Source organism: Vicugna pacos, chromosome 3 (assembly GCF_048564905.1).
Source record: "Vicugna pacos chromosome 3, VicPac4, whole genome shotgun sequence".
NCBI classification, from domain to species: domain Eukaryota; kingdom Metazoa; phylum Chordata; class Mammalia; order Artiodactyla; family Camelidae; genus Vicugna; species Vicugna pacos.
The window spans coordinates 70,990,273-71,017,603 of NC_132989.1; the positions used below are offsets into that span (position 1 = coordinate 70,990,273).

Below are 27,331 nucleotides of genomic sequence, written 5' to 3' on the forward strand. Positions count from 1 at the left end.
TAACATTTTATATTGTGATGTTTAAAAAAAGAAAAGTTTATACCTCAAATGTGTACTTTATTTTACAATCAGTTGTGGGGTTGGGAGTATGGGGGTGTTGGGGAGGGAAGGTTTATTCACCATAGCCACTGATGGGAATCGTCAGAAAAAAATTCTATATGCCCACTATAAATACTTTTCTGTTTGCCATTTCTGGTAACTATCATGACTAAATTGGCTAGTTTTATTTTACAGAGGTATGGAAAGTTTACAGAGCGGTGTCTAGATCTGCATTAGTTGCATTTGCACTAAATGTTAGTGATATAATTTTGCAATTTATTCTGTAAATAAAATGATTACACTAAAAATATTTGTATTAAAAAAGAAAAAAAGGAAAAGATACATTTACCTTCAGATAATTGCACTAGCATTTCACTGGGGTAAACCCTGCCCGGCCAGATTTACAAGTGAGTTGGGGACTAGGAAAGGGGTTTAAAAGGGATCAGAGTGTGGAGAGGTGCTAGCCCTTTAGGCAACACTCAGACCCTCTGGGATTACTTCCGTGTGGCTAATTCCTACCTGCTGAATGTACATGGCGTTTTCTCATCCACAGTTATTCTCACCCAGTTACTTCCTACTTCTCTTCCCCAAGAAAAAGAAAAGTAAATCATTTTACTGTCTTTTCTACTCAGTTACTCTTTTGTACTGTGATAGAAACCTGAATGATGCCGGTGATGAGGGGTTTTGTCCCTGAGTGCCCACTGTACATGTAGTTCAGGAGAGCGCAATGTTTCGCTTGGAATTCAGGGCTCCTGCTTTTGAGGTGGAGGGTGACCATAGTAGCTCTTGATTTGGGTTCACTACAGGGGTAGCTACACCAAGGAGGAAGATGACTGGGAGGGTGTAAAGAATACAAAACAAGGAAAAGGAGGAATGGGGTTCCCATTAGTTCACTTTCATCAGCTAATTTGTACTCCTATACAACATCAGTGTCAGTTGCTATTGAGAAAATTTTAGTTGGGCTGAGCTGGTTCTCTTGTGAAATTTGTGCTCGTTATTTTTAAGCTTATCAGTTGTTTGTCCAATTAAACACTTTCACCAGTATTTGATCCAAGTTGTACAGACGATGTATTTGGATTATTGTCATTGTTCATCTACAAACTCAAAACATAATCATTGTAAAGTACCTTGGGAGTGTGTGGAGTGTAACTGTTCTATAATAGCTTTATGGTCCTGATGATGTTTTTAAAAAAATAATAAAGTTGGATCTTCCATGTTACAATCACAAAATTAAAACCAGTATTTAAAAGTGGAAAAGTATTAAAATATTATGGACAAGTGTGCTTGCTTGCTTGTTTTTCTTAACCCCCAGGTACTGCCTTACATAATTCTCTGAGTAGTTAAGAGCTTGAAATATTCCAGTTCAGTGTTCTTCACACTGTAGATTGTAACCCAGTTAGGGATCAAGAAGACTACTGAGTTGTGACCTAAAATAATTTTTTACAAAATAGAACAGACTAGATCAAGTACGTAACAAATAATAAAAGTATTTTGTGAATCTTTTTTACATATGTATGTATTGTGTAGGTTAGTTTTTAATGATTTTTTTTTTTTACTGTGGATCCTGTTCCAAAAGTTTTTTGTTTGTTTGTTTGTTTGTTTGTTTTTAGTTGCTAGAGAGTGAAGCCATATGCAGCTGGGCATTTCTAAAATAAAAGCACAGTGCCAGTCATAACACACTTAAAATTTAGCTATATGCATTTAGCCATAGATAAGTCATCCCTCATTCATTTAAATAATATGGCCAGCTCCACTTGGTACACACAGGGGATTCATGCCCTAGGACCACCATGAGATGAAAGTGTGGATTTGCACCTCACTTGGTCATTGGTTGCCTTCACGGTTATATTGAAAGGCACTGATGTATTTCTCTCCTAGTGTTCAAAGATGCATACCATCCAAACAATATGACCTTTAGACACAAGCCAACTGTTTAATCTGGTGGGATGCTGGAGAGAAATCCATCTAGCTGTTGTGCTGGATTTATTTGTGGGGAAATGTTATGTAGTCCTCATGGCGCACTTGAGAAATTTGTCAAGAGTAGTTTTAAGTCTGCAGTTTTTGCCTTAAGCTTGGCTCTGGAATATAACCAAGGTGTAATTCTAACAAGCTATTTCAAGTTGAATTGCTTTTTTAGTGTCTTCCAGGTTTTCTTGCCATTGTTTGAACTAGATTACCAGAGGACTCATTGTTGGCCTTTGCATTGTCTACCCGTTAAGGAAAATTTTGTTAACACTCCATGTCTGTACACTTTGAATAGCCTTAAACAAATATCCTAATGTTAAACTCCTTTATTTGGCTTCTTCTCCACAGAATTCTGTGAATTGAGTGCTATAACAAATCCTAAAGATCTTGGAAGTTACTAAAAGATGCTAACCAGGATATTCTTATCACCCAGGCTTTATGATTATTGAGGTGCTAATGAGGATGTCTCCACTACATGTCTGTACCACACACCACGCCTGCGTTTTGTCTGACTTCTCCCCTTATGGTTGGTGGTGATGGTGATGGGCGGTGTCACCTGTATTGAAAAGATAAGGAAACAGACCAGAGTTCCAGGACTACTGGGTGACTCGAGTCTTCTTGCTGTCAGACTGTGCTGCTGTTATTGCCTTGTGTCCAGAATATAGTGTTTGACAGAATAGAAAGAGCTGACATGCTTGAAGAACTTCAGGGTATGGGTCTTAACACTACACACTTAGTATTGGCTTCACAAAACCAAAATACCTATGTGTCACAGAACCCCACCAGATCTGTAAATTTTATCTTAAAGGTTAAATTAAGAAGCTTTTTAGAAATGTATCTAAACTAAGAGGAAATAGGCTTTGAGCATTTTAATAAGGTTCGTTACCGATAGACCTAACCATATTTGAGACGTGCGAAAGTCTTTCTGGTTCTTGGTTCATGGTTGTGTCCTCAGAAAGTGGATAGGGAATGTGGGTCATTGCTGTGTTCACCAACATCCATGCATGTGGATAGCACCAAATTAGTAAGCTCTTCTGCTTCACTCATTATTCATTTTAATTTAAAACCACAATTTAATGTATGGTTCGTGGCTTTGACTTCTCATTCCTAACGCCCAGTAGATATTTCTGTTACTTCTAAGTGAATTTCTCTGCATGTGCTTGGGTACCGTGTATGCCGTATACTGAAAGGGAACGAAATTTAGAAGCCAGAACACCAGAGTACTTCTGGCTATCTCACGTTAACAGCTTTGATCTTGCCAAGTCATTTTATTGTCTCTAGATCTATTTTTCTCTTCTATAAAATAATATGAAATCACCTACCATGGCTACATCACAAATTGTTTGGGGAAGAGTGCGATAATGTATTCAACATGCTTTGAACTTTAAAGCCCTGTGCAACTGTGAGGAACTATTCGGTCAACCGCAAATAGGTGCTCCATGCTGTCTTTTGAATGCTGAGGACATGGAGCTGAGTAAGACACAGGAATCATGACAAGAAGGACGCAAACATTTGGGGGCTTTGAGCTAAACCGTAAGTCACTTGGCTTCTCTGGGGTTTAGCCTACAGGGAGGGGTATGTCCAGTAAGGGAGAAAACTAGAAAGAGAGGCAGAAGGCAGTTGGTGGAAAACTTTGAAGGCCATGCGAAGTATTTTGATCATTCTCTCAGCAGAGGGCGTCACTGAAGGGCTTTCTTGAGCATTCCTGCTTTACATATCCAAGGAAAATCAGTGGGGACTTACTCAATGCCTGGTTTTATTTTGATGTGGAATAAGTCAACCATTAATGTTTTCACTTACAAATAATTCTCACGCTAATGTCAGAAGTAATGACAATAATGAAGTCACTAATGATAACGACAGTTTCAAAAACTTGGGAAGTGGAAGTGACAGTGGCTCACAGTGGACTGCCCAGGAGTCACTGCCGTGTTTGTGAAGTATTAGCTGAAGATGAAGAGTTCAGAGCTGGAGAGTCGGGGTAGCCCCCTAAGTAATCTTCTCTCCTAATCAAATTATCCTTTGATACCTAATGCCTCTTGTTAAGTGTTTTGATAGTGTTCTTATCTCCAGGACTGAATCCGCACTCCTTTGACTTCAGTCTGATGTGCAAGGTATGGTTTAAGAGTTTGGCCTTCCTGCATCTGCCTTACCAGCCTGACTGTCCTGGGTCCCCTCTATGAGTAGATCGTCCCAGCCAGGTGGGTTTACTCCATGTCACTCAGCAATCCCTGCTTACCTGCAAAGGAACTCCTCTCTCTCCTCCCTTCAGTCAACATCCAAAAACCTACTACAGGGTCCCAATTTCCGACCTTACCTATAACAGCCTCTCAGCCCTTCCTCTTCAGTTCTATCCTATATGCTTTTCCCTTCATCCTTAGATCATCTAACTACTATGCCATTAATCTAGCAGCTGTGCTAATAAGCTGGTCTCTATCTTATCAGTCCACCTGGATGGTATATTTATGGTAAGAGTAAATGTGGCATTTCATGGAATATGTGGTGCCAGGGAAGGCCTTAGAAGCCAGCCGATCCAACTGTCTCATTTTACAAATAAGGGAACTAAGAGAAACACGAAGCAAATGACCCAAGGTCTCACAATTAGTGGCAGAGCCACAACTAGAATGGAGGTCTCTGGATTTCCAGTTCCCCCAACACTGCTGTCCTCCTCCCCTTGTAAATAACTTATTTTCTCTTTGGAATAAGTTCTAATTACACTAATTTATTGTGTCAACCATTCAACGAGATGGAGGACCTTTAAATCGAAGGTACTGTGCTAAGGTAACAAGACATGGTCCTTGCCTTCAAGAGACCTCAGTCTGGAGGAAATTGTGGGCAAGATTGGGGGAGGGAACTTCAACTTTTATTTGTATGTGTTTTTATCATTTTAGTTTTAGTTTTTGTTTTCTGATGAGGTGCTCAAGGTTGTTCAAGGTTTGGATCCTACTGGACCAGGTAGGCACTGTCCTACGCAAGTTAAAAGAAGGGACTTTCTCAAGAGCTTTCCATTTAACACTGTAATTATCCAGGCGATCCCAGCAAGCCAGCGTCAAGCTCTGGCCACTTACCACAGGCTGTGCAGCACGGGTGAGAGCATCCCGATCTGCCCAGGGAGCCGCGGCCAGAGGTAAGTGGGCTGCTTACGAGCCGACCTGAGTTTACTTTCTGATTGAGAGCAATCCAGGGTTAAGAATGAGGAAGGTGGTTCACGGGTCCTACCCTAAATCAGAATAGACTGAGGCAGGAAGTGCACCACATCCTGCTGGTTTTACTGTTAAGAGCTCTTTGAGGCTACCGCCCTGGTCCAGTGAGACGGGTGGGGAGGTAGAGGCTTCTGGGTCTGTCTTTTGTGAGCTTCGGGAGAGGAGAACGCTGGGGAGGGAGGTTCTTCCATCACACATCAGTTAGGGCTCACGGTACTCTGGGTTTGCTTTATGGTGGCCACCACCTCTAACACAATCCCAGCTGATTCTGGAGTGGAGACTGAGACAGAATTTCTCCTTCAACTGTCCCCTCCCCTCCCCTCATCCATCGAACCTTGTTTACCATTTTAAGTTTCAAGTGACAGGAAAGCAAAGGAATTCCATAATCAGCACAGGTTAGGCAACGGTAGCCCTTCTCTTTTGGATTAATACCTGATGCCTTCTTGCCAAGTTTCCTTGACAAAGCATGAAACACACAACTGGCACCAGGCCCTCCCTCCCCTCTTGAGGCTCGCTGCCGTCTGGCTTCAGAATTTACCAATTGAGTGGTCTGTTGAATAAGCTTCTTGCCTCTGAGGAATCCTGCTCCGGAGCTGCAATCCTGGGAAGTTAAAGTACAGAGCAGTCACACTTTGGGGCTGTGAGGTGAGGGTAGCTAGCAGGGAATGATACATGCAAACCTCTTTAAAGGTGGGCTTCTCCTCTTTGGTCCCCCACTGCATTACTTGGCCCTTTGGGAGATTGTGTGGGGACCAAGGGGTAGGAAAGCGAGGGGAGTAAGTGGCTAAAAATGTCTCTCTCTGAGACAGTCATTCTGTGCATTGAAAATGTAGGGAACTTTGATGTTTTATGGAGCGGGGGTCATAGCGTTAAAGGGGCAAGGGGGAGAACCAAACTCAAAAAGCATACTTTGCAGTCGGTTAGTTATATCTCTCTAGAATTAACTCTACTGTTTTATTAACCAACACTTAACCTCTCCTTGGGGGTTTGCTGTGTGCTTCTGAATAAACACAATTTTCTAATAACATTTATCCACAGTAACACCAGGCACCTCGCACTGAAACCGAGTCCAGAGTGTTAACCACTACGACATGGAACCTCTCTTAGGCACCTCGCACTGAAATCCAGAATGGTTAGAGCAGCAAAAATAGAACTGCCAAAGTCCTGGCCCCACCCGAGACCTAGGGAATCAGGAACCCAGGTGAGTGTGCTGCACTCAAGTTGGAGGACGGCTGGACCAGAGCACTTCCGTGTTCTGCCTCCTAACTCTACCTGGTGGCACAAGGCTCTTCCATTGGCCTGAAGGAACAACTGTTTGAAACTGTCTCACATCCTGACGTATGAGTGCCCAGAGCTCCAGATGTGCTCAGGAGGAAAAGAATAGTGTTTGTGCATGAGGAGGGGAGGAGTTCCACGCACATCACACTGAAAAGGGCATCTGTTAAAAGCCCAATTATAACTAGCTCATTTGCCATCTTCTCTTGGCTTCCAGTGTACGTGTTATCCGTCATTTTTGCTAACTGGGCAAAGTTCATTCTTAATAAATTCAAGCCATTTCCAGAAAAAGAGGAGGATAGCTTGAGACATTGGTCTTGAAAAAAAAAATTTTATGAACTTACAACTCTTACTTCAACTTTCTGTACACAGTGGATTTGTATTGATGTGTTTTGCTGTTCTGTCCTCTTGTTTGGGCTCAGACCCTTCAGTGTTGAGATGTTCTTTTTGGATTTAACTCTCTCCTGAGATGAGGAAGATCCTCTGGCCCCAAGCACCTCACTGGTCATCACATCCCCCAAGGGAACTCCCGTTTCCTGCCCAGCCTGCCCTGCTCTCGAGGGGGCAACCAGACAAGTGATCACAGGGCATGTGGGGAGAAAAATTCAAAATGACTTTCCAGTATCTGGGCCTTGGTTTTTAGTGGCTCATACACACCTGTTCACCTCTCCCTATAGCAGAAGTAGTCAGTAACTGCCGGTAAATGGGAATCAGCTTTTAAAGAGGCCACTCTCGGCTACACTAAGCTATACTCTCCGATTCTGCTGGTACAGCTTAAGTGCACGCCTGCAGTGGCTTTGGCTGTCCAGTCGTCATGGCCTCTTCCTCACAACTGTCACACCCCAATATTCAGCAGTTTTCTGGCTGAGACGATAAATCTGAACTACTCAAACTCTAAGTATAAGGAAGCTAGTTTTAATGCATATATAACATGGTCTGCCGTTCCCGCTGTAGGGCTGAAGACACCAATGGAGACTGGCCAATGGTCATGGGACACCTCGTGTGAATTTCAGGTTACCACTCCGGCCAGACTTTAAAAGCTTCCAGGTCTCAGGCCTATGGTTAATCCAAATAAAAAAGGTTACTGCTTACACTTATCAGTATTAACTTCCTTTTCATAATTTACTGGAACTGGAAAAAAAGTATAACAAGATTTATACAATTTAGCAATTTTACAAAACATTAGTTTAGCAAGATGATATTGATTACAGTCACCAAAATTAAGACTCGACACATTTTGCACTGCCACTTCCATGAACAAAATCAGAGAAAGAAGAAGTCACTGGCTGCAAAGTCACAACAGAAGCAATTTAAACTTTACATACAACAGAAAAGGTCAATCGTCCCCAGTAATACCACAGACGCAATCGCTCAGCGGCTCCCCATGCTGCCACGCGTGACTGGAATGTTTCTGAGTCTGTCTTCTACGTGAGCCATCAGCTTTCCGAGACCAACACTTGAAGCATTAGATGTAATACAAAATAAGGAGTTCTTTATTATTTATACAAAAGTTGTACATTAAAAACAAGTAAGATTCAACAACTCTGCTGACCCCCCTGAGGAAGCTCTTACGGGTCCATCCAAGAGCCCTGCATGAATGTTTCCGTCACCGACCTCCTGGCCACGGGACGAGGGACGCTCCTTCCACGGCCATTCACGCGGCGCCTCCACTGGCTCTGAGAGCTGACTTTCCCGTTCGTGAGGCTCAAAAGTAAGCAGGGGTTCCCTGGACACCATTAAAGACCACCGTCTTCTCCGGCCCAAGCTTAAAGTGTTGTACCAGTTTATCAGTTGACTTTTACTTATTTCTTGAACACTTTCAATAAACTCCTAGCACAAGAAGCTTTATTACAACATATACAGATTTGATAGAGTTCTTTACAAAAAGCTACCTAGATTTTTCAGCTAAATAAATTTAAGTGTCATTTAAGAAATTAAAATTGGCTTCCAGAAATGGTAATTTTCTTCCAAACTTGTGTTTTCCCTCCTGAGTTTGGAGAGAGGTCACAGACTTGTATGTCAGTGATAAACAGAGCCACCTTTGTCTAGCAACATCAAGTGCTCTTGTATCTTTAATACAGAGCACAAAACTCTGTTTCTTAAAGCCTTATATGCTGAAAGGCATGCTACAGCCAATCGAGACAAACATTTACATTTAGACAAGAGTCCTCTCTGAACAAACAGCCTGCAGAGATAAATGCAGTGATTTGTTTTCTTGAAAGAGAACTATTTAGCACTGCTTAGCACTTTATTCCATAATTTGGGAATAAGAGTAATTTTTCCCTTGAAGAAAGCAGGTCCCCTTCTGAAGAATCGTATCGGCTATCCCCCACAAAACTCAAAACAGAGCAGCACCAAATGAAGTATTAGTGTACAAAAAATAAACTTAGCTCTTATCTCTTAAAGTTCTACAACCCAGACTTAATAAATTAACTATGAAATCAGGAGTTGTGTCAGCTACAATATAATTTAAAAATCCATTTTCAATCAGGTTGGGGCAGTAAGGTGTGGACAGGAGGAGGGTTTAATCTCACACTGATCACCATGAACTCCGTGAATTTCATCAAAAGAAAACACTGTTTTCCAGCTGCATTCTTTCAGAAGTGTGCTGCAGATTACCATCTGTGATGCTTTAAAGGCGCAGCATCCATGTTGAGATTTCTCCAAAGAGCACAGCATGTGAAGCATGTAAACTGTTTTCAGATCCGAGGAATCTGTATGGAAAGGAGAACCTTAGACTTTCTGAAAGAGCCAGAAACCAAGGAGTCGTCTCACTGATCATGTCTATTCATCCTCAACAAGACACCGCACTGAGCTTTCTAATTCACAGATTTTATGTTAGTCCTTTAGAACCCAAGGCCCGTGTTGCAGTTCACAGCGGTCAGGCCATTCAAGCTGCCTTCTTCGTGCAGGTTCCTTGCAGGTCTTGTAAATTTATCTTTGACCTGTGGCAGAAAAAGACAAAGTTGAGATATACAAAGTATCAAGAACACAGGTTAAGCTGGGACTATTCCTGTATCTGAGAAGTAGGGTTTTATGCTGCATATTTTAAGTACAGGGAAGACATGTTAAATAAATCTCTAAGTCTCACCTGTTGTGAATCATGTGACTTCTGACAAGATGTCCTGCTGCCAGTGCTGCCATCAGCGACAGTTCCCCAGCCATCACCGTACCGCACACGATTCGGGCAAGCTGCCGGGCGTTCTCCCCGGGATTGTCTTTGCACGCTCCTTGGACGCCCAGCATCTGTGGCCGGGGACAGACACAGCACGACTCACCCTTAAAGTCACGGCAACAACTCCCTACTCAACCAACTGAAATGAGGGCAACTACACTGGCATCAGAATAGAGCTGCACTCCACTGAAGTACTGCATCTCCAAGATCTGACAGCCAGTGCCGACCGCGGTTAGCGAAAACCCACAGCCTGGCTGGAGTGCACTTATCGGAGCAGGTGCAGTCATTTATTCTCTCAATCTGCTTTCTCAGTTTACTAAACCTGTGCCTGAACGTGCTTGCCTGGGCACACTGGATTAGGCCAGTGGGAAACAGGAGGATAAAAAGACCAGCTAAAATACAGAGGTGAGTGACAGGTGGTATCAAGTAGAAACACAAGAGAATCCCAGTGAGTCAGAACTAGGCTTGTGGTCCCTGGGGTCGGGGCCCAGTGTGTCTTACCTGCAAACAGGCTTGCTGGGGGAGCAGGTTGGTCCCACCACCCACAGTTCCTATTTCTATAGATGGCATGGTGCAGCTGATGTACAAGTCTTCATTTGTGGGACCACTTGCTTCCATTAAAGTGATACAGTTTGAGCTCCCAACATTCTGTGCTGCATCCTGAAAAGAATAAAAAGGAGAAATATGAAACTTCCCTCCCTGAGAACGATGGAAAACAAGAGAGGCGGAGGCAGGAGGCCTCACCTGTCCACAGGCGATGTAGATGGCGGTTACGATGTTCGCTGCGTGGGCATTGTAGCCGCCGAGACTCCCAGCCATGGCCGAGCCCACCAGGTTTTTATTAATGTTGACCTCAATCATTGCTTCTGTACTGGTCTTTAACACCTAGAAAACAGAGTCGTACACATTTTACGTCTTTGCCCAGAGGATCCAGGAGTGGGTTACCCAGATCTACTCTCTATACCTCCAGAAAACAAGAGTTTAGATGTGGCTCCATGTAAGCCCTGTCCTCAATAACAGGAGCCTCAGTAAAGTTTGTTCCTGTGAATGCTACACAGAGGGGCAAGATGTGATGAGAATGGTCATCTTTAACATAAGACATGTGCCCACACATTCAGCTTTACTTAGAATGTTAATATTCCTTTGCCCAGTTTTTCAGTCCAATGAAAGAGTAACAAAATAAAATGTTCATCTAATTACTCACTTCTCTGACAACCTTGGCTGGAATGACAGCTTCACAAACCACAGACTTCCCTCTTCCCTCTATCCAATTTATAGCAGCAGGTTTCTTGTCCGTGCAGTAGTTACCACTAACTGCTAGAATCTGCATTTCAGGGAAATACTCGTGAAGTTTCGAAAGTGCTTTCTCTGTACCCTGTTAAAAAACAAAACGAAACAACAAAACTACATTAAAACACACAAGGTTAGTTATAGATCAGAGGCTTTATTTGTATCTAGTAATACTAGTACTTCCAACTACGATAATAGTCCTAAGTACAATTACTATACTTCAAAGAAACTGAGCTCAAAAGTAACAGCTGTCTTATTAACCATCACAGTGCCTAATTTCTAAGCCAAGTATAGATTCCTAATGTTTCTTTCTACATAGGAAAATGAAGTTCTTTGTAGTCACTGATGAATAGAATGATGAGAATATAATGAGCCCATTAACATATACTCAGTAAGAATATAATAAAGTTAAATGAAATATATCAAATATAAACAGCACCAATTAACAAATGCCTGATGTATATAACATGAGTTACAGAATCAGGATTTACCTTTCAATCAAAATCTTACAATTAACTCTTTAAGTAGTATATGTACATGGTACAAAATTCAAAGTACAGAAGGGCATCAAGTAAAGAGAGTCTAGTCCTTGCTCCTGGGACAAGCCCTCCTGCTAGTTGTGTTACAGTCCATCCATGCTCACCTTCGAAATCATGTTCATCCCCATGGCATCACCTGACTTGGACTGGAAACGGATGTAAAGGTTGCGTCCAGCCACACTCATATGAAGTTTCTGTAGACGTGCAAATCTGTAAACAAAAGAAGGAAAGATTTTTAATTTTTTAAGAAACCAGGTATCTTAAAATCTAGTTTAGTTGGTTCATTTTACATATAAGATAAAGCTCATGGAGATTACTTATTAAATATATTTTCTCCTTCAACTAGACATTATATTAGAATACCACTCCAACTCTGTCTCATCCTTATTTTTCCTTTTTTTAATCTTAAGGTTGCTTTATTGAATGACTGGTAGGGTAACAAAACAAGGCACTTCCCCAGTCAAAGCATTCTGCTGTTTTCTGTAATGGGATCCCATATAATAAATACCAGGGAAGTGCTTCCTAAAATGTGTTAAATAATTCAGAAAAATAGTATTCAAAAGCTTTACATTTCAAAGTGTGTACTCTTACACAGGTTGTTTATAATGTCTTTCTACAATTCAGTATCAAACTCCTGGCATCTTATCTATTTCTTGTCTGTCTCATTCTTACATGCTGCAAGAAGAGAGGGCTGCAGACGTCATTTTATCATAAATTAAAAGTCAAAAAAAACCCAAAACAAACCCAAGCATATAAGCTTGAACTACGCTGGGGTTCTCATTTGTATTGATTATACTTCTTTATAAATTTAATTTTCTATATTCAAAGTAAATCTACTATACTAACATTCACTTCTATCCTGCTTGGAAAATCTTTTTCTCCCATTCCGCCCGAGGGCAATTCTAGGTCAAAACTCCTCCAGGGCAAAGTTACAGCCAAATCAAAGTGAGCCTTATAAAAACCAAAACACAAATTTACCAGCTCACACTATTTTTTTCTAATTAATCTCCATGGAGGGATGCATTTATATCAGCATTCTGCTACCCCCATGACAACCACACAATCATATTACTCATTCAGAATGAATGGATTTAAAGTTGATACTGTGTTATGTCATCTTAAGCAGGCAGTATTGTTAACAGTTTACGTTTGCCCATCCCAGAAGATGGCACTGGTTCTGAAATAAGCATAAATGCATATAACTCCCCCCAACACGTGCCTGCTGGTGCTGTCGAATGCCTCCTTTATCACTGAGAACCCTTCAGGTGTCTCGAGCCAGGCCTTCACTTCTGCAGAGTCACAAGCACGGGGAAGACGCACCACTGGGCCACGGGTCATCCCGTCTGCAAGGACTCGGCTGCTGGCACCTCCACCAAGCTGTGTGGAGTATGTTACAAAAGCACACGTTAACCCTGAGAACAGTTCTGCTGGTCCCAAAAGGAGTCCTTGAACGCCCCCAAACCTCTTCTCACTGCCTGGCCTAACGTGTATCATAAAACAGGCAAATACAGAAACGTCAACTTACACCTATCGCTCTGCAGCCTCTGTTAGTGCTGGCCACCAGGCAGCCTTCTGTTGTTGCCATCGGAACCTGAAATTCTTTTCCATCGAGGCACAGAGGTCCTGCCACTCCAACAGGGATGGGCATATATCCAATAACATTCTCACAACAAGCTCCCATCACCTAAAAGGTAAAGTCAGGCACCAAGTGAAAATCTACATAGCAAATATACAGCCCCTGTCATTAATAACACTCTTCAAACTTAATCCTTTAGTGTATTTTTCAACCAAACTTTTGAAAATACTAAAATCTTGAATAATGACTATAAATAACACTAGGAAAAGTTTTAAATTTTCATCACCTATGTCATAAGCAAATTACAAAATTACAGTAAAGTGATTTAAAAAGGAAAATGTTTTATAAAACTATGTATGTGTAATAGATGAGTCAAGAAAAAGACTAAAACCACCACAAGAAAAAAAAACCAGAAAAAACCCTAAAGATTAAAGCTACAAAGCAAACTTGCTCAAATCAAAAAATAACTTACCAAGGAGTAATTATAGTCCCTGTAAGGTAGATACTGGAGAGAAGAAGGCTCTGGAAGTTTTTTGGAAAGTAACTGTCGGCGAATAGATACACCTCGTTCATGGGTTTCCATCAAAGTTTCCAATTTGTAAGCTGGGATATGCTTAGCATTGACTAACTGGATGATCTCAGCATCACTAAGGAATTTTGCACCTTTCTAAAGAAACGAAAAAAAAATGGAAGGGGGTTGAGAGAGGGAGAAGACAGAAGACTTGAAGACCGTTTCTCATACTATTCATGATAAATAAACCGTTCAATACAAACAGTGCTCTCAACAGAAGTGAAACACAAGTACTTTAAGAGACAAACCCAAAGGAATTTTGCCTTCTAAAGGAGATGATTTGCGTAAAGTAAGAACATCAAAATGAAAGTAAATTCTCTATAAAAATGTGAAAACTAAACAATGGTAAGACCAAAACACTAAATTTTGCAAGTGAGGTTCATAGGAAAAAAAAAATCCAGAATTAAGATGATGACAGCCACCCTAGAAGTTCTGTTAACAGCAAGACAGTTGAGGTATCAGTACACGTGTTAAGAGGAATGAGGGAAAGGAAAGTGGTGGAGAGAAACAAAAACAATCTCTCACTCACGTGCGCATAAATTAAGAACGAACCAGAGAAAGCAGATATGGACGGGACACAAGGGTCACATTAGAGCACACGCGGGCTCACGTGGTCACATAGGCAGGACACCCCGTTCGAATGTCAGAGAGGCAGACGAGCCTCCTCACAGGCATCAAACTTACTGTGAAACAAACAGAAACCACCCTTCTTCTACCTCTGAAGGTCATTTCTGTGTTCAAGCTTTCCTAGGCCTTAATGCACTGGTGAGAACACAGCAGCTGCTCACCTCTTCAGTAAAGCAGAAGTACTGACTGAGTCAGCACATCTTGGACTCCTGACCCCGGCTTTACCATTCCTACGTGTGTTACTGTGGGACATACTTAACCTTCCTGGAGCCTCCGTTTTCTTCATCTGAAAAAAAGGAGGTAATTCTGCCTATCTTACAAGGTTGTAGGGAATAAATAAGACCAGTAAACCATGCAACATGGTGCCTAGAACTTAGTAGGTACTTGAATGCTGCAACTTCCTTCCTTCCTTTACTAAAAAAGCTCCTTTCCTCAAGAAAGATACCAAGCCTGAGCTGACGTGATTTTCTCACCTCTGCATTTCCAAGTATCTGCAGACATTCTTCATTAGGCCGAGGCTCCGTAGGGAGTTCAATTTCAGGTTCCTGTGTCTCTACATCCAGTGAAGTATCGAGTAAGGAGGAGTTACCGACCACAAACGTAGCTCTGTTTGAGGTGTCAGTTTCTGCCACTAAGGGTTTTATAACCTCAGCTGTTCAAGAGATCAAAAGAAATCTTACAACACTGACCTTGAGTTTGAAAGAAGACTCAACTTCTCAACAAATCAACGTTGGAAGAATGGAAAATGAAGAAGATAAGAAATCACCTTTTCTTTCTCTGTTTGTCCTGGGCTCCTCCTCCACCGCATGGAGTTTCTGGTCATTTCTGACCAGCAGAGGTTCACGTCTACAACAGTCACCTGTGACTTTCTTTTGGGTCACTACAGGAGATGTGATAGGGTTTTTTAATGAAAGTGTAGATTCTGTTTCTGCTTGTTCAAAGAAGATGTACTTGACAGCCAAAAGGAGAGCTAAACTTAGGGTAATAACTTGTTCAATATCCATGCTGATCATTCTAAATAAAAGAAAGCAAATTACAGTGTTATTACCCAGAAATGTAAAAGGTACAACCTCAACTTTCAGCAGCACAGAGAGCTATGATTCATACACAGCAAAGCAGGTCTCAGGGAACTTACTTCGAGAGATAAAATTGCCAGAGGGAAACACTTGGTTCAATTCTCTTGGACACATTTTCATCCAGTCCTAAAGAAACCTTGGAATTGTCTGCTGTACTGTTTTGAGGAGAAGGATCAGCTATCCAGCGACTGTGAGCGTGAACAAGAACCAAACCTAGAGACTGAAATAAAAATTAAAAAATTATGTATCCTCTGCGTTATCAATGGAACCTAAACTTCTATCCTTAGGAACTGGATCACCAAACACTGTTTCCCTTCCATGGCCTCCCCTTTCCATGAAAAGCAAGGCCCAGGGTTGCTATGTGACTGAATCAAGGCCCGGCCCCACTAGGCTGCCGAAAGCCTCCGAAGAACAGGTTTTCAGAGAGAGAAAGTAGAGGAACTTGAAAAATCTACTCAGGGTGGAGAGAAGACTAGGGGCCTCAAAGAAATGAGAACAAAGTTAAGGGGGAAAAAAAGGAAGAAGAACATCAGTGAAGGAGTCAAAAATTATAGAAAGATAAGAAGGAAAAAAATTAAAAAGCAGAATGTGACCCTGGAACGAAGATACTGAAGGGAGAAGAAAACTGTGTGATTACCATAATCATCTTAACCCTCTGAGTAACAGGATTTGGTTTATTTTCTTCTTCTTCTAAAACTCGGGCAAAATGGCTGAGCTGCCAAATTGGACGCCCCTCACGGCTTTCCCGAGAAAGCTGCAAAGGAAGTCAGTGTGACATTAGAAGGTGGCGATTTTATTTGGTGAATTAATATAATGAGAAATATTACTCTTCCACTAAGGCCATTAGCAAGAACCGCTCTTACCTCTAAAACCAAGGACACACAAGCTGGGAAGAAAGTCATGAACACGAAGTAGTTGGCGAGAACCGACATGCAGCCAAAGCAGCACATTATTTCAAGTTGCCGCACCCCTGGTGAGAGAAGAATTAAACATATGAGCCAGCAAAAGAGTCTGAGTATGTGAGATGCTGCATACATCACAGGGACTCTTCCTACAGATAGACAAACACACGAAAGCATTAGTATATTAGGCTCTTTGCCATCTACTCAGAAAAAGAATTAGGAGCTCAGAGGTGCTGTGAAACCTGAGGGTGCACAGGAATGACTCCCTCAAGATCAGAGACCCTGTCCTCTCCAGTGTCCCCTACATCACAAAGCCAGGCCCAGCAGTGTTAATACCCATTTGGTCATCCCCGTTTATCAAATGGTAGTGCCGTTTTGAGACAGGACATCAAGGAGATGCTCCTCTAAGGGAGCAAGCCCCCCACAGTTACACTATTGCTCCAACCCCACTCATTACCATGAGAGCAAGTCACCTGTGGACCAAGGACTTTTTGTACAAAACACACTGCCAGTTATGCCTTTCCCGATATAGGAGTGTGATAAATATTTTACCTGACGTGTACTACCGAACTCTAAGTTCAATATAACCTCTGTGGTGTTCACTGATGTTCTTACAATTTTGCTTCATTTCACTTGATCTGTTTTAAAAAATGATATAATGCAAAAAAGCAACCCAAGATCCAAAATTAACAAATGTTCCACTATGAAATGTTTAAGGTATCATTTGGTATTCTTCTCAAATAGAAGGGAACAGAATTATAGAGTTGGAAAAAGATTAGATAACCAAATCCTACTCCCTCACTTTACAAAGAAACTTGAATATAAAACATATTTCTGACGTCACTCATTAAATACAAAAATGTTTTAAAATATAAATAAAAATTGACTGCCTTTTCCTATAAAAACTGCTAACTGTAATAACACAAAAAACTCATCATTGTATTTTATTTTCTTAATTGTAATAGACCATTTAACTAAATAATAGAAAAAAGCACATATATTTTTAAAAAATTCAACAGTAATTACTCTCATGTGCAGAAATTCAAGAGAATAGAAAATTACAATGACAAAAGCATTATGAATAACCTGTACCTAAATAGTAGCCAAATAGAACCTTTTCAAAGGTGAGACTAAGGAAACTGTACTTGACCACTGCTTTTACCACCTGCTGTCTCCTCTTTCCCTCTGTAACTACTGCTGTTGTCACGTGTCCTATAGGCATTCTTCCTTCCTGTCCAGAAACATTCTCTCTGTGCCACTGTTACTACAAGGAGACAGCACCAATCTACATACTTCCAAGAAGACTTGGAAGACTTTTTTCTTTGTTCACTGGCTTTCCAAAGAGTTACTTTCTAGTTCATATGTGTTAAATCTGTTCTTTTATTCTACCCTAAGTCAAATCCCTAATTTTACCATTTCCATACACCTATAAATGTCTCCTAGCTGGTTCACCAATGACCAATCTAATTACTTCCTTGTCCACTGCTCTGAACTTTTATGACCAAACTCATCACCCCACTTTCCACATCAGTCTTCACTGCTTTCCAAATCAGTTTCAAATGAAGAATCCTTGGTTTCATGGCCCATCACCAGTTCCTAGCTAATCCTCTCTTCATGTATGCTGTTCTGCTTGAATAAAACCACACAGGTATATTTTCACCTGGTCAAAAGCACTCTTCTTGATTGTGGTGGCAGTTACATGACTACATCTTTGTCCAAACTCAAAACTACACCCCAAAAGAGTAGATTTTTAGAAATGTACATTAAAATAATTGTAAAAAATCTTATTTGTTAAACAAGTTTTGAACGACAGGCTAAATAATTGAATAAATAATAAGTTCACCCTCAGAAAGTCAGAAGAAACATTCCGTATTTAACACACTACCTAGCGAAGAGACCTCAACTAATACCAACAGCCAACTATTCTCTTAAAAGTTAAGTAATTTACTTCTGAAAGAAATCCTTACTCTGAGGGCAGTAAGGTACTAGGCAATATGCTAGAACAGTAGTTAACTAAGTGCGGCCTCCATGAGAAAGCCATAAAATCTAGTCTTAGTTGACTGGGAAGCCTTGACAATAGCATGATATATTCATTCTGGCAAATTTCCACATGAGGCCATAATTTTGTCCTATATAATGGAGTCCTATGTTTGATATTTAACATGAAATTCTCTACTATCCAATAAGGATGAAGAAACCTATGTGTTGACGTCAATGCTGGGTACACGCTAAGATGAACTGCATAGTGTCTGATTAAATCTTCCTAACCAATCTATTACGTGGATCCAACTTAGATCTGTCCCACTCCTGACTTCTGCAATGCCTCCTACATAACATGGAACCAAGTCCCTAATTTACCCTAAGCAACAGCAGGCGCTGGAATGTGCTTTCCAAATGAGCCTGGAATACAATGCTGGTTAAAAATCAAACAAAAACATCATCAAGTCATCAAAAAAGTGGAGCGCAGGAAAAAAAGATGGCAAGAGTGAAAATAAATCAGTAACCTACTAAGTTTTCACTTAAGCAGACAGACATAAAGTCAGATCAGATATACCCACAAATTCATACAATTAAAAAATTGTAAGAGTAATGTCAGACTTTTAAAAGCCAGAATTTAAGAATAATTGATATAATCTATTATGTTCTTTTTTCTGTTCATCTACAAACTTATTTTAAAATATATTAAAAACTGCTTACAAACCTGACATGGTACCAACTCCAATCACAAGACATTCCACAAGAGCATCGAGGGTGAATGTGGGACCTAAAATTGCCATTCCACGAGCAATATTTTCCCTTACTTCATCCTAGAACACACCAAACATATCAATGAGGGTAAGGCATAAAATGCTTTTTAAAAATGTTAGAGAGCATCCTAGGGCTTCTACTAAATCTGTTTTACTATATCAAGAATAAAATATGCAATATGGTAAGATTAACAGGCATTCCAGATACAAAGCATGCTAATAATATAGAGGACTGAAAAAAAAAAAAAGCATGTATACAGGGCCCTGCTTTCTCTGTCCACTGAACGAGATACTTCTTAGGGAGATTCCTTTGAGGTAGTGCATTAATTCTGCCATTTAAATCCCACGTAGTTAAATGTACAACATTTTATAGTTTGGCTACCAATGACAGAAGTTCTTAGTTGCAAATTTTTTAAGATCATGTTACTATTATGAAACCTAAATCACATCCTTATCAAAATGCTCAAATGATCATAAACATTTATCAAAAACATAATCAGGGCAGAAGTATATGATATATTATACTCAGATACTCGGAGTAGTATTCAAAATGTTCGGTTCTTTAAAGTGAATAATGAACACACCAAGATAAAACTTTAGATGGGGAATAATGCTAGTGTTAATTCAAGGGGTTTAGAAATCAATCTACCTTGAGATTTTCCCATTAGATCCTGTCTGTTCTCTGGTATTTTTCACTAGAGAGATACTCTGATTTATCCAAAAGACATATTACCTTAAATTCTGAAACCTTCAAAAAGGAAAATGGGGAAGATTCCAAATTCTAGACGCTGTGAAATTACAACTGAGTCCTTACACAAATGGGACAGTTCCTGGGGTACTTAGGAAGACCAATGTTAGGGCTTGACAATTAAAACTGTGGGAAATTCCTGAATCTTGGATTATGAAGAAATTCTATCAATCCCCCCTATTAATGTAAACAATCTGGAAGAAAGAATACCAGTAACATTCACATCTTATAAATAATACCTGTGAGTTGGAACTGAGGGCAAACTTTGCTAGAGCACTTGCTCTGGAAAGGTCAATCAAAAGTAGGAAAAAGGGCAAAGCTTCACTGGAGGAAAAAAAAAAAAGAAAGAAAGAAGACAAGACGATCAGGTATACTTAACAGAAGAAAAAAATATCACTTAAAAATTGCTTTCTAAAACAAAACTTTCCCCTGTCCCATATATCTTCTGAGCTCTGGTATGTGTGACTTTCTGCAGACCAAAAGCTATACCCTCTACTCCTTTGATATCCTCAAAGCGAAATATATTAGTTCGCTCAAAATATTTGTTAAAAGTATTTTTAATGTTAAAAATGTCAATATATTTACACAGAAACACCTTTTGATAATTTTATAGCAAAATATCACCCTTAAGTTAAAAATGTGTCCTTGTCAATTAGCATGGGGAAAAAAGGGGAAATACAGGTATCCCCTACTTTTTGAATGTTCACTTTATGCCACTTTACTTTTATGAAAGACCTACATTAGTACCCGTCTTTGCCAACCAAAAGAAATCCAAAGAGGATTTTCACTTTTACAGAAAAGAGTAAAAAGTGAAAATAGTGTTGGGTGTTTGTTTTGCAGGGAGCCGTTACAGAGGCAGCGGACACCTGGAGTGGAAGAGTGAGAGTGCCACTGCCCGGAACTGCGCTCAGCACCTCAGCATCGAGCTGCCAGGGCTCAGAACTGTGTCTGTGAGCTCCCTGTGTGCATCCATTGGCGAGGTGTGTCCTAGGTAATTGCTTCTTCCCTTAACAAAGGTTTCACAGGAAAGCTGTACTTTCAGATAGCAACCAGTATATGTATTAAGTTTTGTTTTGTTTTCATTACTTACTACCCGTGGAAGGATAAACTAAACAACCTTTCTGGAGACTAAATTGGCAATAATAGCCCTTAAAAGCCCTAAAAACTTACACAGCTACTGTTTCACTCCTAGGAAAGTATCCTAAGAAAATGACTATGCATAGGAACAAAAAATTAGCTACAAAGACATTTATCACAGTGTTGTTACTATTGGAAGAAATTTAATAACCTAACAATCCAACCTAGAGGATTAAGTAAATGAACTACATTATATTCATACATGGAAACACTAGACAGCTATTATAAATAATTTAGTTTAGCATTAAAGACACGCAAAGATGTTGATAAAATGTTACTAAGCATAAACGTTATAAAGCAATATATAGAGTATGATCTCAGAACTTTTCTTTAAGTATAAAAAAAGTGGGAAAGGATATATACTAAAATGTTAACAGGTATTAAAATTAGCCAAGTGATTACATGAAGTTTTCCCATATTTTCTATAAACTTTTGACAATTTATATATTATAATACTTTATAACATGGAGAGGAAAAGTTTTTAATGATATATTTTGAAAGAAAGTATATTTATAATTTAAATACTTACTTCAAGCCTGTCAATTCTTTATCTAAGAAATGAATGACAACTGTACTGAATACGAAACTTGAGAAAATTGTGAAGAGGCCAGCAATACCTAAAGCGACAAAATTCAACAAACTGAAAAAACTTCATCTTTTATTACACACATAACCACATATAGTCCCATACAGTATTATGAAAGAAATAATACTATTTTCTCCAGATTATTAAAGGCTCAAATATCAGAATGTCTAACTCTCAGTAAAAAGAAATGAAACTACTGAATGCATACAGCACACTCTAAGCAATACCCACATTTCCACACACGTGATTTGAACAAACAGGTGTATTTCCACAGCAAGTCAAAAATTTGGTAACACATAAAGAAGTTAATGTATAAAATGATTACCCAAAATATATTTTGATCCAAGTTGGCGTAAATTCTGGAACTGGAAGTAAATATATAGGATTGCTATGCATCGTGTTATTGTGAGAATAATAATGTCACTGCTCAAAACATCCTATTGGGAGAGAGAGAAAAAAATCCCAATCAAAATAAGAATTTTTATTTTGTATGCATCATTAGGTTACATCATCATGATCATGTAAATGTATGCACAATACAAGTCAAATAAAATATTAAAATGCAAATCAATAATTAACTCCAATTTTTAAACAATCCAATGTTTAAGCCAATAATTTTTCACTGTTAGTCACTTACGAAAGTTTTATTTTTCAAGTAAAGTCAATTACACTCATTTGTATAGCAAAGGCAAAAGTAAAGTACTTCCAGAGCATTTCCATACTATGTAAGTAAATCAAAATGTGAGGTAAGTTCATGAATACTGAAATAAAAATTATACTCATACCTTTTCTTGATTACATGGTCTCTAAAAGGAGACATTCTTTAGAAATTAAAAATAGTAGATGGTTATAGCTCAGTGGTAGAGTGCACACTGAACGTGCATGAAGTCCTGGGTTCAACCTCCAGTACCTCCATTAAAATAAATAAATAAACCTAATTAACTACCCCCACCACCCACAAAAAAAATAAAAATAAAAATAAAATTTATTTAGCTAATATCAAATTAATTTCACAAACCTCTTCAAACTTTGGACATTCATAATTCCAACCACAGATCTTATTGTTACCAGTAAACATGTTCATGGACATCATACAGATGGTCAGTGTCACAGTCCCCACTATGACTTCCCAGGGATGGGAGGCCACAAAGAGGCCATGCATTCGGAAAAGTCTTGACAACATTGTGGCTACAGAATCCTTGGCTCCTAGAAGGAATGTAAGTATAAATACTTAGAATACAGCTCACTATATTTTTAGGAAAAGATTTTAAGGAAAAGTGCATTGTAAACCCTGCTTTTGTATGCAGTGTCTTGTACATAAGAGTAACACTATTTGCTAGTGTTCCATATAATTCTGTTACAATTCAGTAACTCTCTTATTACTTCTTTACTTACAACACTTAAATCCTCTATTATTCACTAACAAACAACTTAAAAGGAGCTATTTCTTACCAGTTATATGAATTCAAGCATTTAAGATCAAATCAAATAAATACTTCAGCCCTTGATATTATCTGAGTGAAGGAGAACAAAGCAGAAACCAAAAATGAGAAATAACCATTCACATTTATTTTCTGATTGCCCTGACAAATGCATATAAGCATCCTCTTTATTCTCTACATTCTAGTTACGCAAGGTAAATACCAGACAATCTACTGTAAGTCATCTTGGTTTATAAAGCTCCTCAAGGGCAGGAGTCCATTACATTTTTTCCATTCCATACAACAAAAGGCATGTCACTAGCAAAATGATGTTTAATAAACCTTCCTAATGTTGCTGTCACTGGAGGTCTTTTCCTAAACTTTAGCCGCTACTAAAATAAAAATGCTGGAACAATACTATAAGACGATGCTGGCCAAAGTAGACCCACACAGCATTCAAAACTTCCCAGCAGAACATTGGTTATTTTGATCTAATGACTACCCTGACTAGACTTCCCCACGTTGGCTGGCTAAATAATAAAAATAATAATTCTGATAATCTGATTTTTTTAAAATGTAATATAATCATTGATCTCTAATATAGGAACTTGCACACCTTACCTGTTAAACTAAAATTAATGCTCACAATAAAGCATATTAATTATCCATAAAAATAAATTAAAATTCAGATTACAAAAGTAAGTCCACTGATTGACAGATTATCAAGAATTCAAATAATCTTACATTTGGGTAATAACTAAGAAAGTGATTCATTTATTGAAGAGAGAAAATAAAAAGGCAACAAATTAAGGAAGAGAAAGCATTAATCTATCTGAAGGGTTAGAAAAAAAAAAATAAGAGTAGCTTTTAGGAACCAAGGCAATTACTAAGCGTCCCCTCTCACTGCATCACTCAGTCTTCTCTCTTCCCTACATCACAGCCACACCAGGCCAAACAGGTACCTGGTTTCCAAACCACAGGTCATAACCCTTCACTGGAGCAATTATCATAAAATCCAGTTTAAATGCTCCATTTTAAAATAAAATAGAAAAAAAATAGCTGTGGGTAAGACATGTGGTATGGGTAGATATGTCCTGAAACATGTTTCATGAAACTATACATACGAGTGTGTAGTGGCTTTCAACAAAACATGTATTTCTTACTGTCTCAATTTTAAAAGGCTGAGATGTGGGAATGTGGCATGCATCTGCCCGTGTTCATTCACGCCTTTTCAACCTTCCTCCTGGAGTCTTATTACTCATTTCATTCTTCAGTGCCTTGCACTCATATATAGCAGTTGCTCAACAAATACCCACTTAATTAAAAATAAATTCTTAAGCTATGGTAGCATGCATTTTATTGACACGTCTTGAAACAGACCTAAACATGACTTTTAAGTCACTAGGTTATGGATATAACTCCCCTTCCTTTGAGAGAACATATTAAAGGGGGATAGGGTGGGACAGAGAGGCCATATTTTCTATACTATCCTGGAAAATGAACAACAACAAAAATACTTTTTATTAAATTAGCAGGGACTTGGACTTAAAGTATCAGAGTATTAATCATATCTCAGATTTGAAACCTACTTCATTTCAATTAAAAGCCTCCTAAGTGCCTAGATTTTCATGATGGTCTTCTATCATATAACTTTCTTATATTTAAAAACAAAATATGAAACCCTATAAACTAGTCTAAAGGATCAACTAGCATCAATATTACAGAAAATGAATTAACTAAAAACATTTCAAAACTAGGTCAAAATTTCTAACACTTCTTCCCCAACAAGCCTTCAACTTAGAATATTCCCTTATCCAGTCAATGAATTCTTCACTATTAAAAGTTAATTTGGTAGAATTAAAAATCTAAGCTGCTAGCAGGAAGGCACCCCAATTTGATCATAAATTTGTTTAGCATTATTAACCCATAATTATATAATAGGGACATTATGTTTTCCCTCAAAAGCTTCATGGTAGCATTGTCAATTCTGGGGCATTTCTTTCCTAGGTGTAAAGTCACCCTTGCAACATTCAGGTAAAGATTTACATACGATCCTGTGAACCATTCCCAAACACTAAGAACATCTATTTGGAAATACAAAATAAGTAACCAAATGTACAAAGGTGTGTCGAAAGTAACCATAATTGCATACAATCTCATTTCTTATGAGCATCTTCCCCATTTCTTTGTGATTATTCATAGCATTTAAATGCCACAGAATCCAATCTTCCAACTTCCTCAGCAATTACAAGTGGCACTAGGAGGCTACCGGACAACTTACGCAAATTCAAAGGACAGTATTTAGACCACACTGCAATAAAAATAAATTTTAGCTTAAAAAAATCAAGTTAAATAGGCAATGTATGCCTTGCTTATTCAGACTGAAGTGTGTTGTAACATTTCAAAGACTTTTCAAAAAAATGGATAATTTAAATTAAATGGAATCCTCAAACTCTAATCCAGTATGCTAAAAACCACCTATTATGGCCAATTTCAGAAAAGGATGCTTTGGCATCTTACTCTAATTCTTCCCTCCTAGTCAGCACTCTTCCTGAGCTACACATTTCCGTATTTGATTATACACTATCTAACACTGCTCTCAAATTAATTACTGTGTACATTTTGTTTCTTTGAAGGCAAGAACCATATCTTATACTGAGTCATTTTTAATTCCAACAGGATCTAGCATTCTGCTGCTCAACCTAATAATCCTAGAAAAAAAAAATTCTCCCTGGAAATCAGGATTTCTGGATTCTACACCCAGTTCTATGACATAGCACCTCTTTGTAAGTCATGTATCTTTTTATTCACTTACATAGCCAGAGCCCCAAAGTTCTCTGGGAGTATCAACTGAACCATATGAAACTGCTATTTTTGTAGGGGGAAAATGATCAAATTTCAAATATCAGGAATTTCACATCCTCAACCTAAATAAATACTGATCAGATGTGGTTATCTATCCACCGTCTAGAAGCTAGATCATACAAGAATAAAAAGAGCACACACGCACACACAAGAACACACACTTCATCTGGAAATGCTCACGCCACACACACGTTTCGTATGTTAATGATACAATCTCTACACATTTTTTTAACCTTCATATTACTAACTCTCATTTGTCTTTACTGCCAAGTTTATCATAAATTCTGTAAAGACACTACCACAAAATCCACTCAGTCTATCCCCAAAGTACACTCCAGGTCTTTGCTAGATTACCTCTAAGTCACAAAATGTCTTTCACTGCATGGAGAGAACAATAAATTCACAGCAAACAAAAAATGCATTCTCTACATTGTGTGATGCGGAACTTATACATTATTATTTAGTATGGCCCGGAAATAAATGTTTCCCATGACTTTTCAGGACCTAGTCTAAGGCATGTCCTCAAATCCTGAAGAATTTCAAACGACCATGTAAGTACATCAAGCTCCTCCTACCGCAGAAATTGTTCTATTTTTTGAACCTCCAAGGTACCGTTTTCCTAACCAAAACTAAATAATTCTGAACAACCTACAAAGTTTGGACAAAAGGACATCGGCACCAAGGAGGCTACGACCCTTGCAAAGAAAAAAAAAAAAAAGAATCCTTTACGTTGTCGGGAGAATCTCTACATTGGGCTCTGCATCCTCTCAGTCCATTTCTCCTGGAAGTAATCGAATGCATCTATGCAGATCCACGGATCTTTTAGGCTCTGAGCCAGTCAGCAGCATTTATGGAGATCTTCCCATCACTTTTAAGAAAGGTGCTGACGAACAGCAGAGCCTGGGCGTGTACCCAGTGCGAACAGCACAGCCCAGGCGTGAACGCCTGCACCTGACAGATCTTCTCGCGTCCTCTCCCCGAGCTGCGGGCCGGACTGTCCCCAACGCCCCAGCATTTCTCGAATCAAGGGGACTCTGAGGTCACCCTGCCCGGCACCCTTTCCGCCCCGACGATCGTAACTGCGCGGCCAGCACCGTCGACTTCGGACAGGGCCAGCGAACGCGGCAACGCCCCGCCGGTCCACCGATATTGACCGCAGCCCCAAAGAAGCCGGCCCTCCATCCGCCCCTCGGGCCCAGCCTGGCCCGCGGGCTCTCGGCATAGGTGCGGGCCGCCTGTCGGCCCGCGGCGCCTCAAGGACGTCTCCTCGCAGTCCGAGCAGGATCGGGCGCCACCCCGGGCAAAGCCGCCAGCGCAGCACCCCCGGGTCGGCAGGAAGTGCCGGCTGCCCCTTCCCAAGCCGGGCAGAGTTCGAGAACCGCCACCAACACGGCCCTAATCCGCTCCCACTCACCGCCGTCCAGACCACCGCCCTCCTCACCTCCAGATCTCAATAGAGGCCACCGACCCCCGGAGCCGGCGCTCCGCCCGTCTCCAGTCAACGGAGACGCGGAGCGGAAGGAACCTTCGCTGTACGCACGCTCGGAGCCCGGCGAGATTGTGACCAATAAGGAAGGATCGTCCGATCGTCT

The 27,331-nt window shown here is 39.8% G+C and overlaps 2 protein-coding genes across 3 annotated transcripts in view; one reads left to right on the plus strand and one right to left on the minus strand.

Moving 5' to 3' along the window:
* Positions 1–7,582: 7,582 nt before the first annotated feature.
* HMGCR (3-hydroxy-3-methylglutaryl-CoA reductase) lies at positions 7,583–27,281 on the minus strand. 2 transcript variants are annotated; one of them, XM_006197584.3, is made up of 20 exons: positions 27,181–27,281; positions 22,472–22,659; positions 21,779–21,890; positions 21,397–21,484; positions 19,970–20,054; positions 18,937–19,042; positions 16,197–16,303; positions 15,971–16,087; positions 15,393–15,553; positions 15,024–15,271; positions 14,731–14,909; positions 13,532–13,726; positions 13,009–13,167; positions 12,703–12,860; positions 11,588–11,693; positions 10,859–11,029; positions 10,399–10,539; positions 10,156–10,314; positions 9,571–9,725; positions 7,583–9,424 (listed from the first exon to the last, which is right to left on the minus strand). In XM_006197584.3, exons 2-20 carry the CDS (start codon positions 22,634–22,636, stop codon positions 9,370–9,372), a joined length of 2,667 nt encoding a protein of 888 aa, XP_006197646.1. In that variant the 5' UTR covers positions 22,637–22,659; positions 27,181–27,281; the 3' UTR covers positions 7,583–9,369. The 2 variants fall into 2 exon arrangements, with proteins under 2 accessions (XP_006197646.1, XP_072814600.1); XM_072958499.1 differs by having other exon boundaries at positions 27,154–27,266.
* ANKRD31 (ankyrin repeat domain 31) overlaps positions 25,579–27,331 on the plus strand; it is a 153,433-nt gene continuing 151,680 nt past the window's right edge. The window contains exon 1 of the mRNA XM_072958492.1: positions 25,579–25,660. The gene's annotated coding sequence lies outside the window, so the exon portion shown is untranslated. The remainder of the gene's footprint in view (positions 25,661–27,331) is intronic.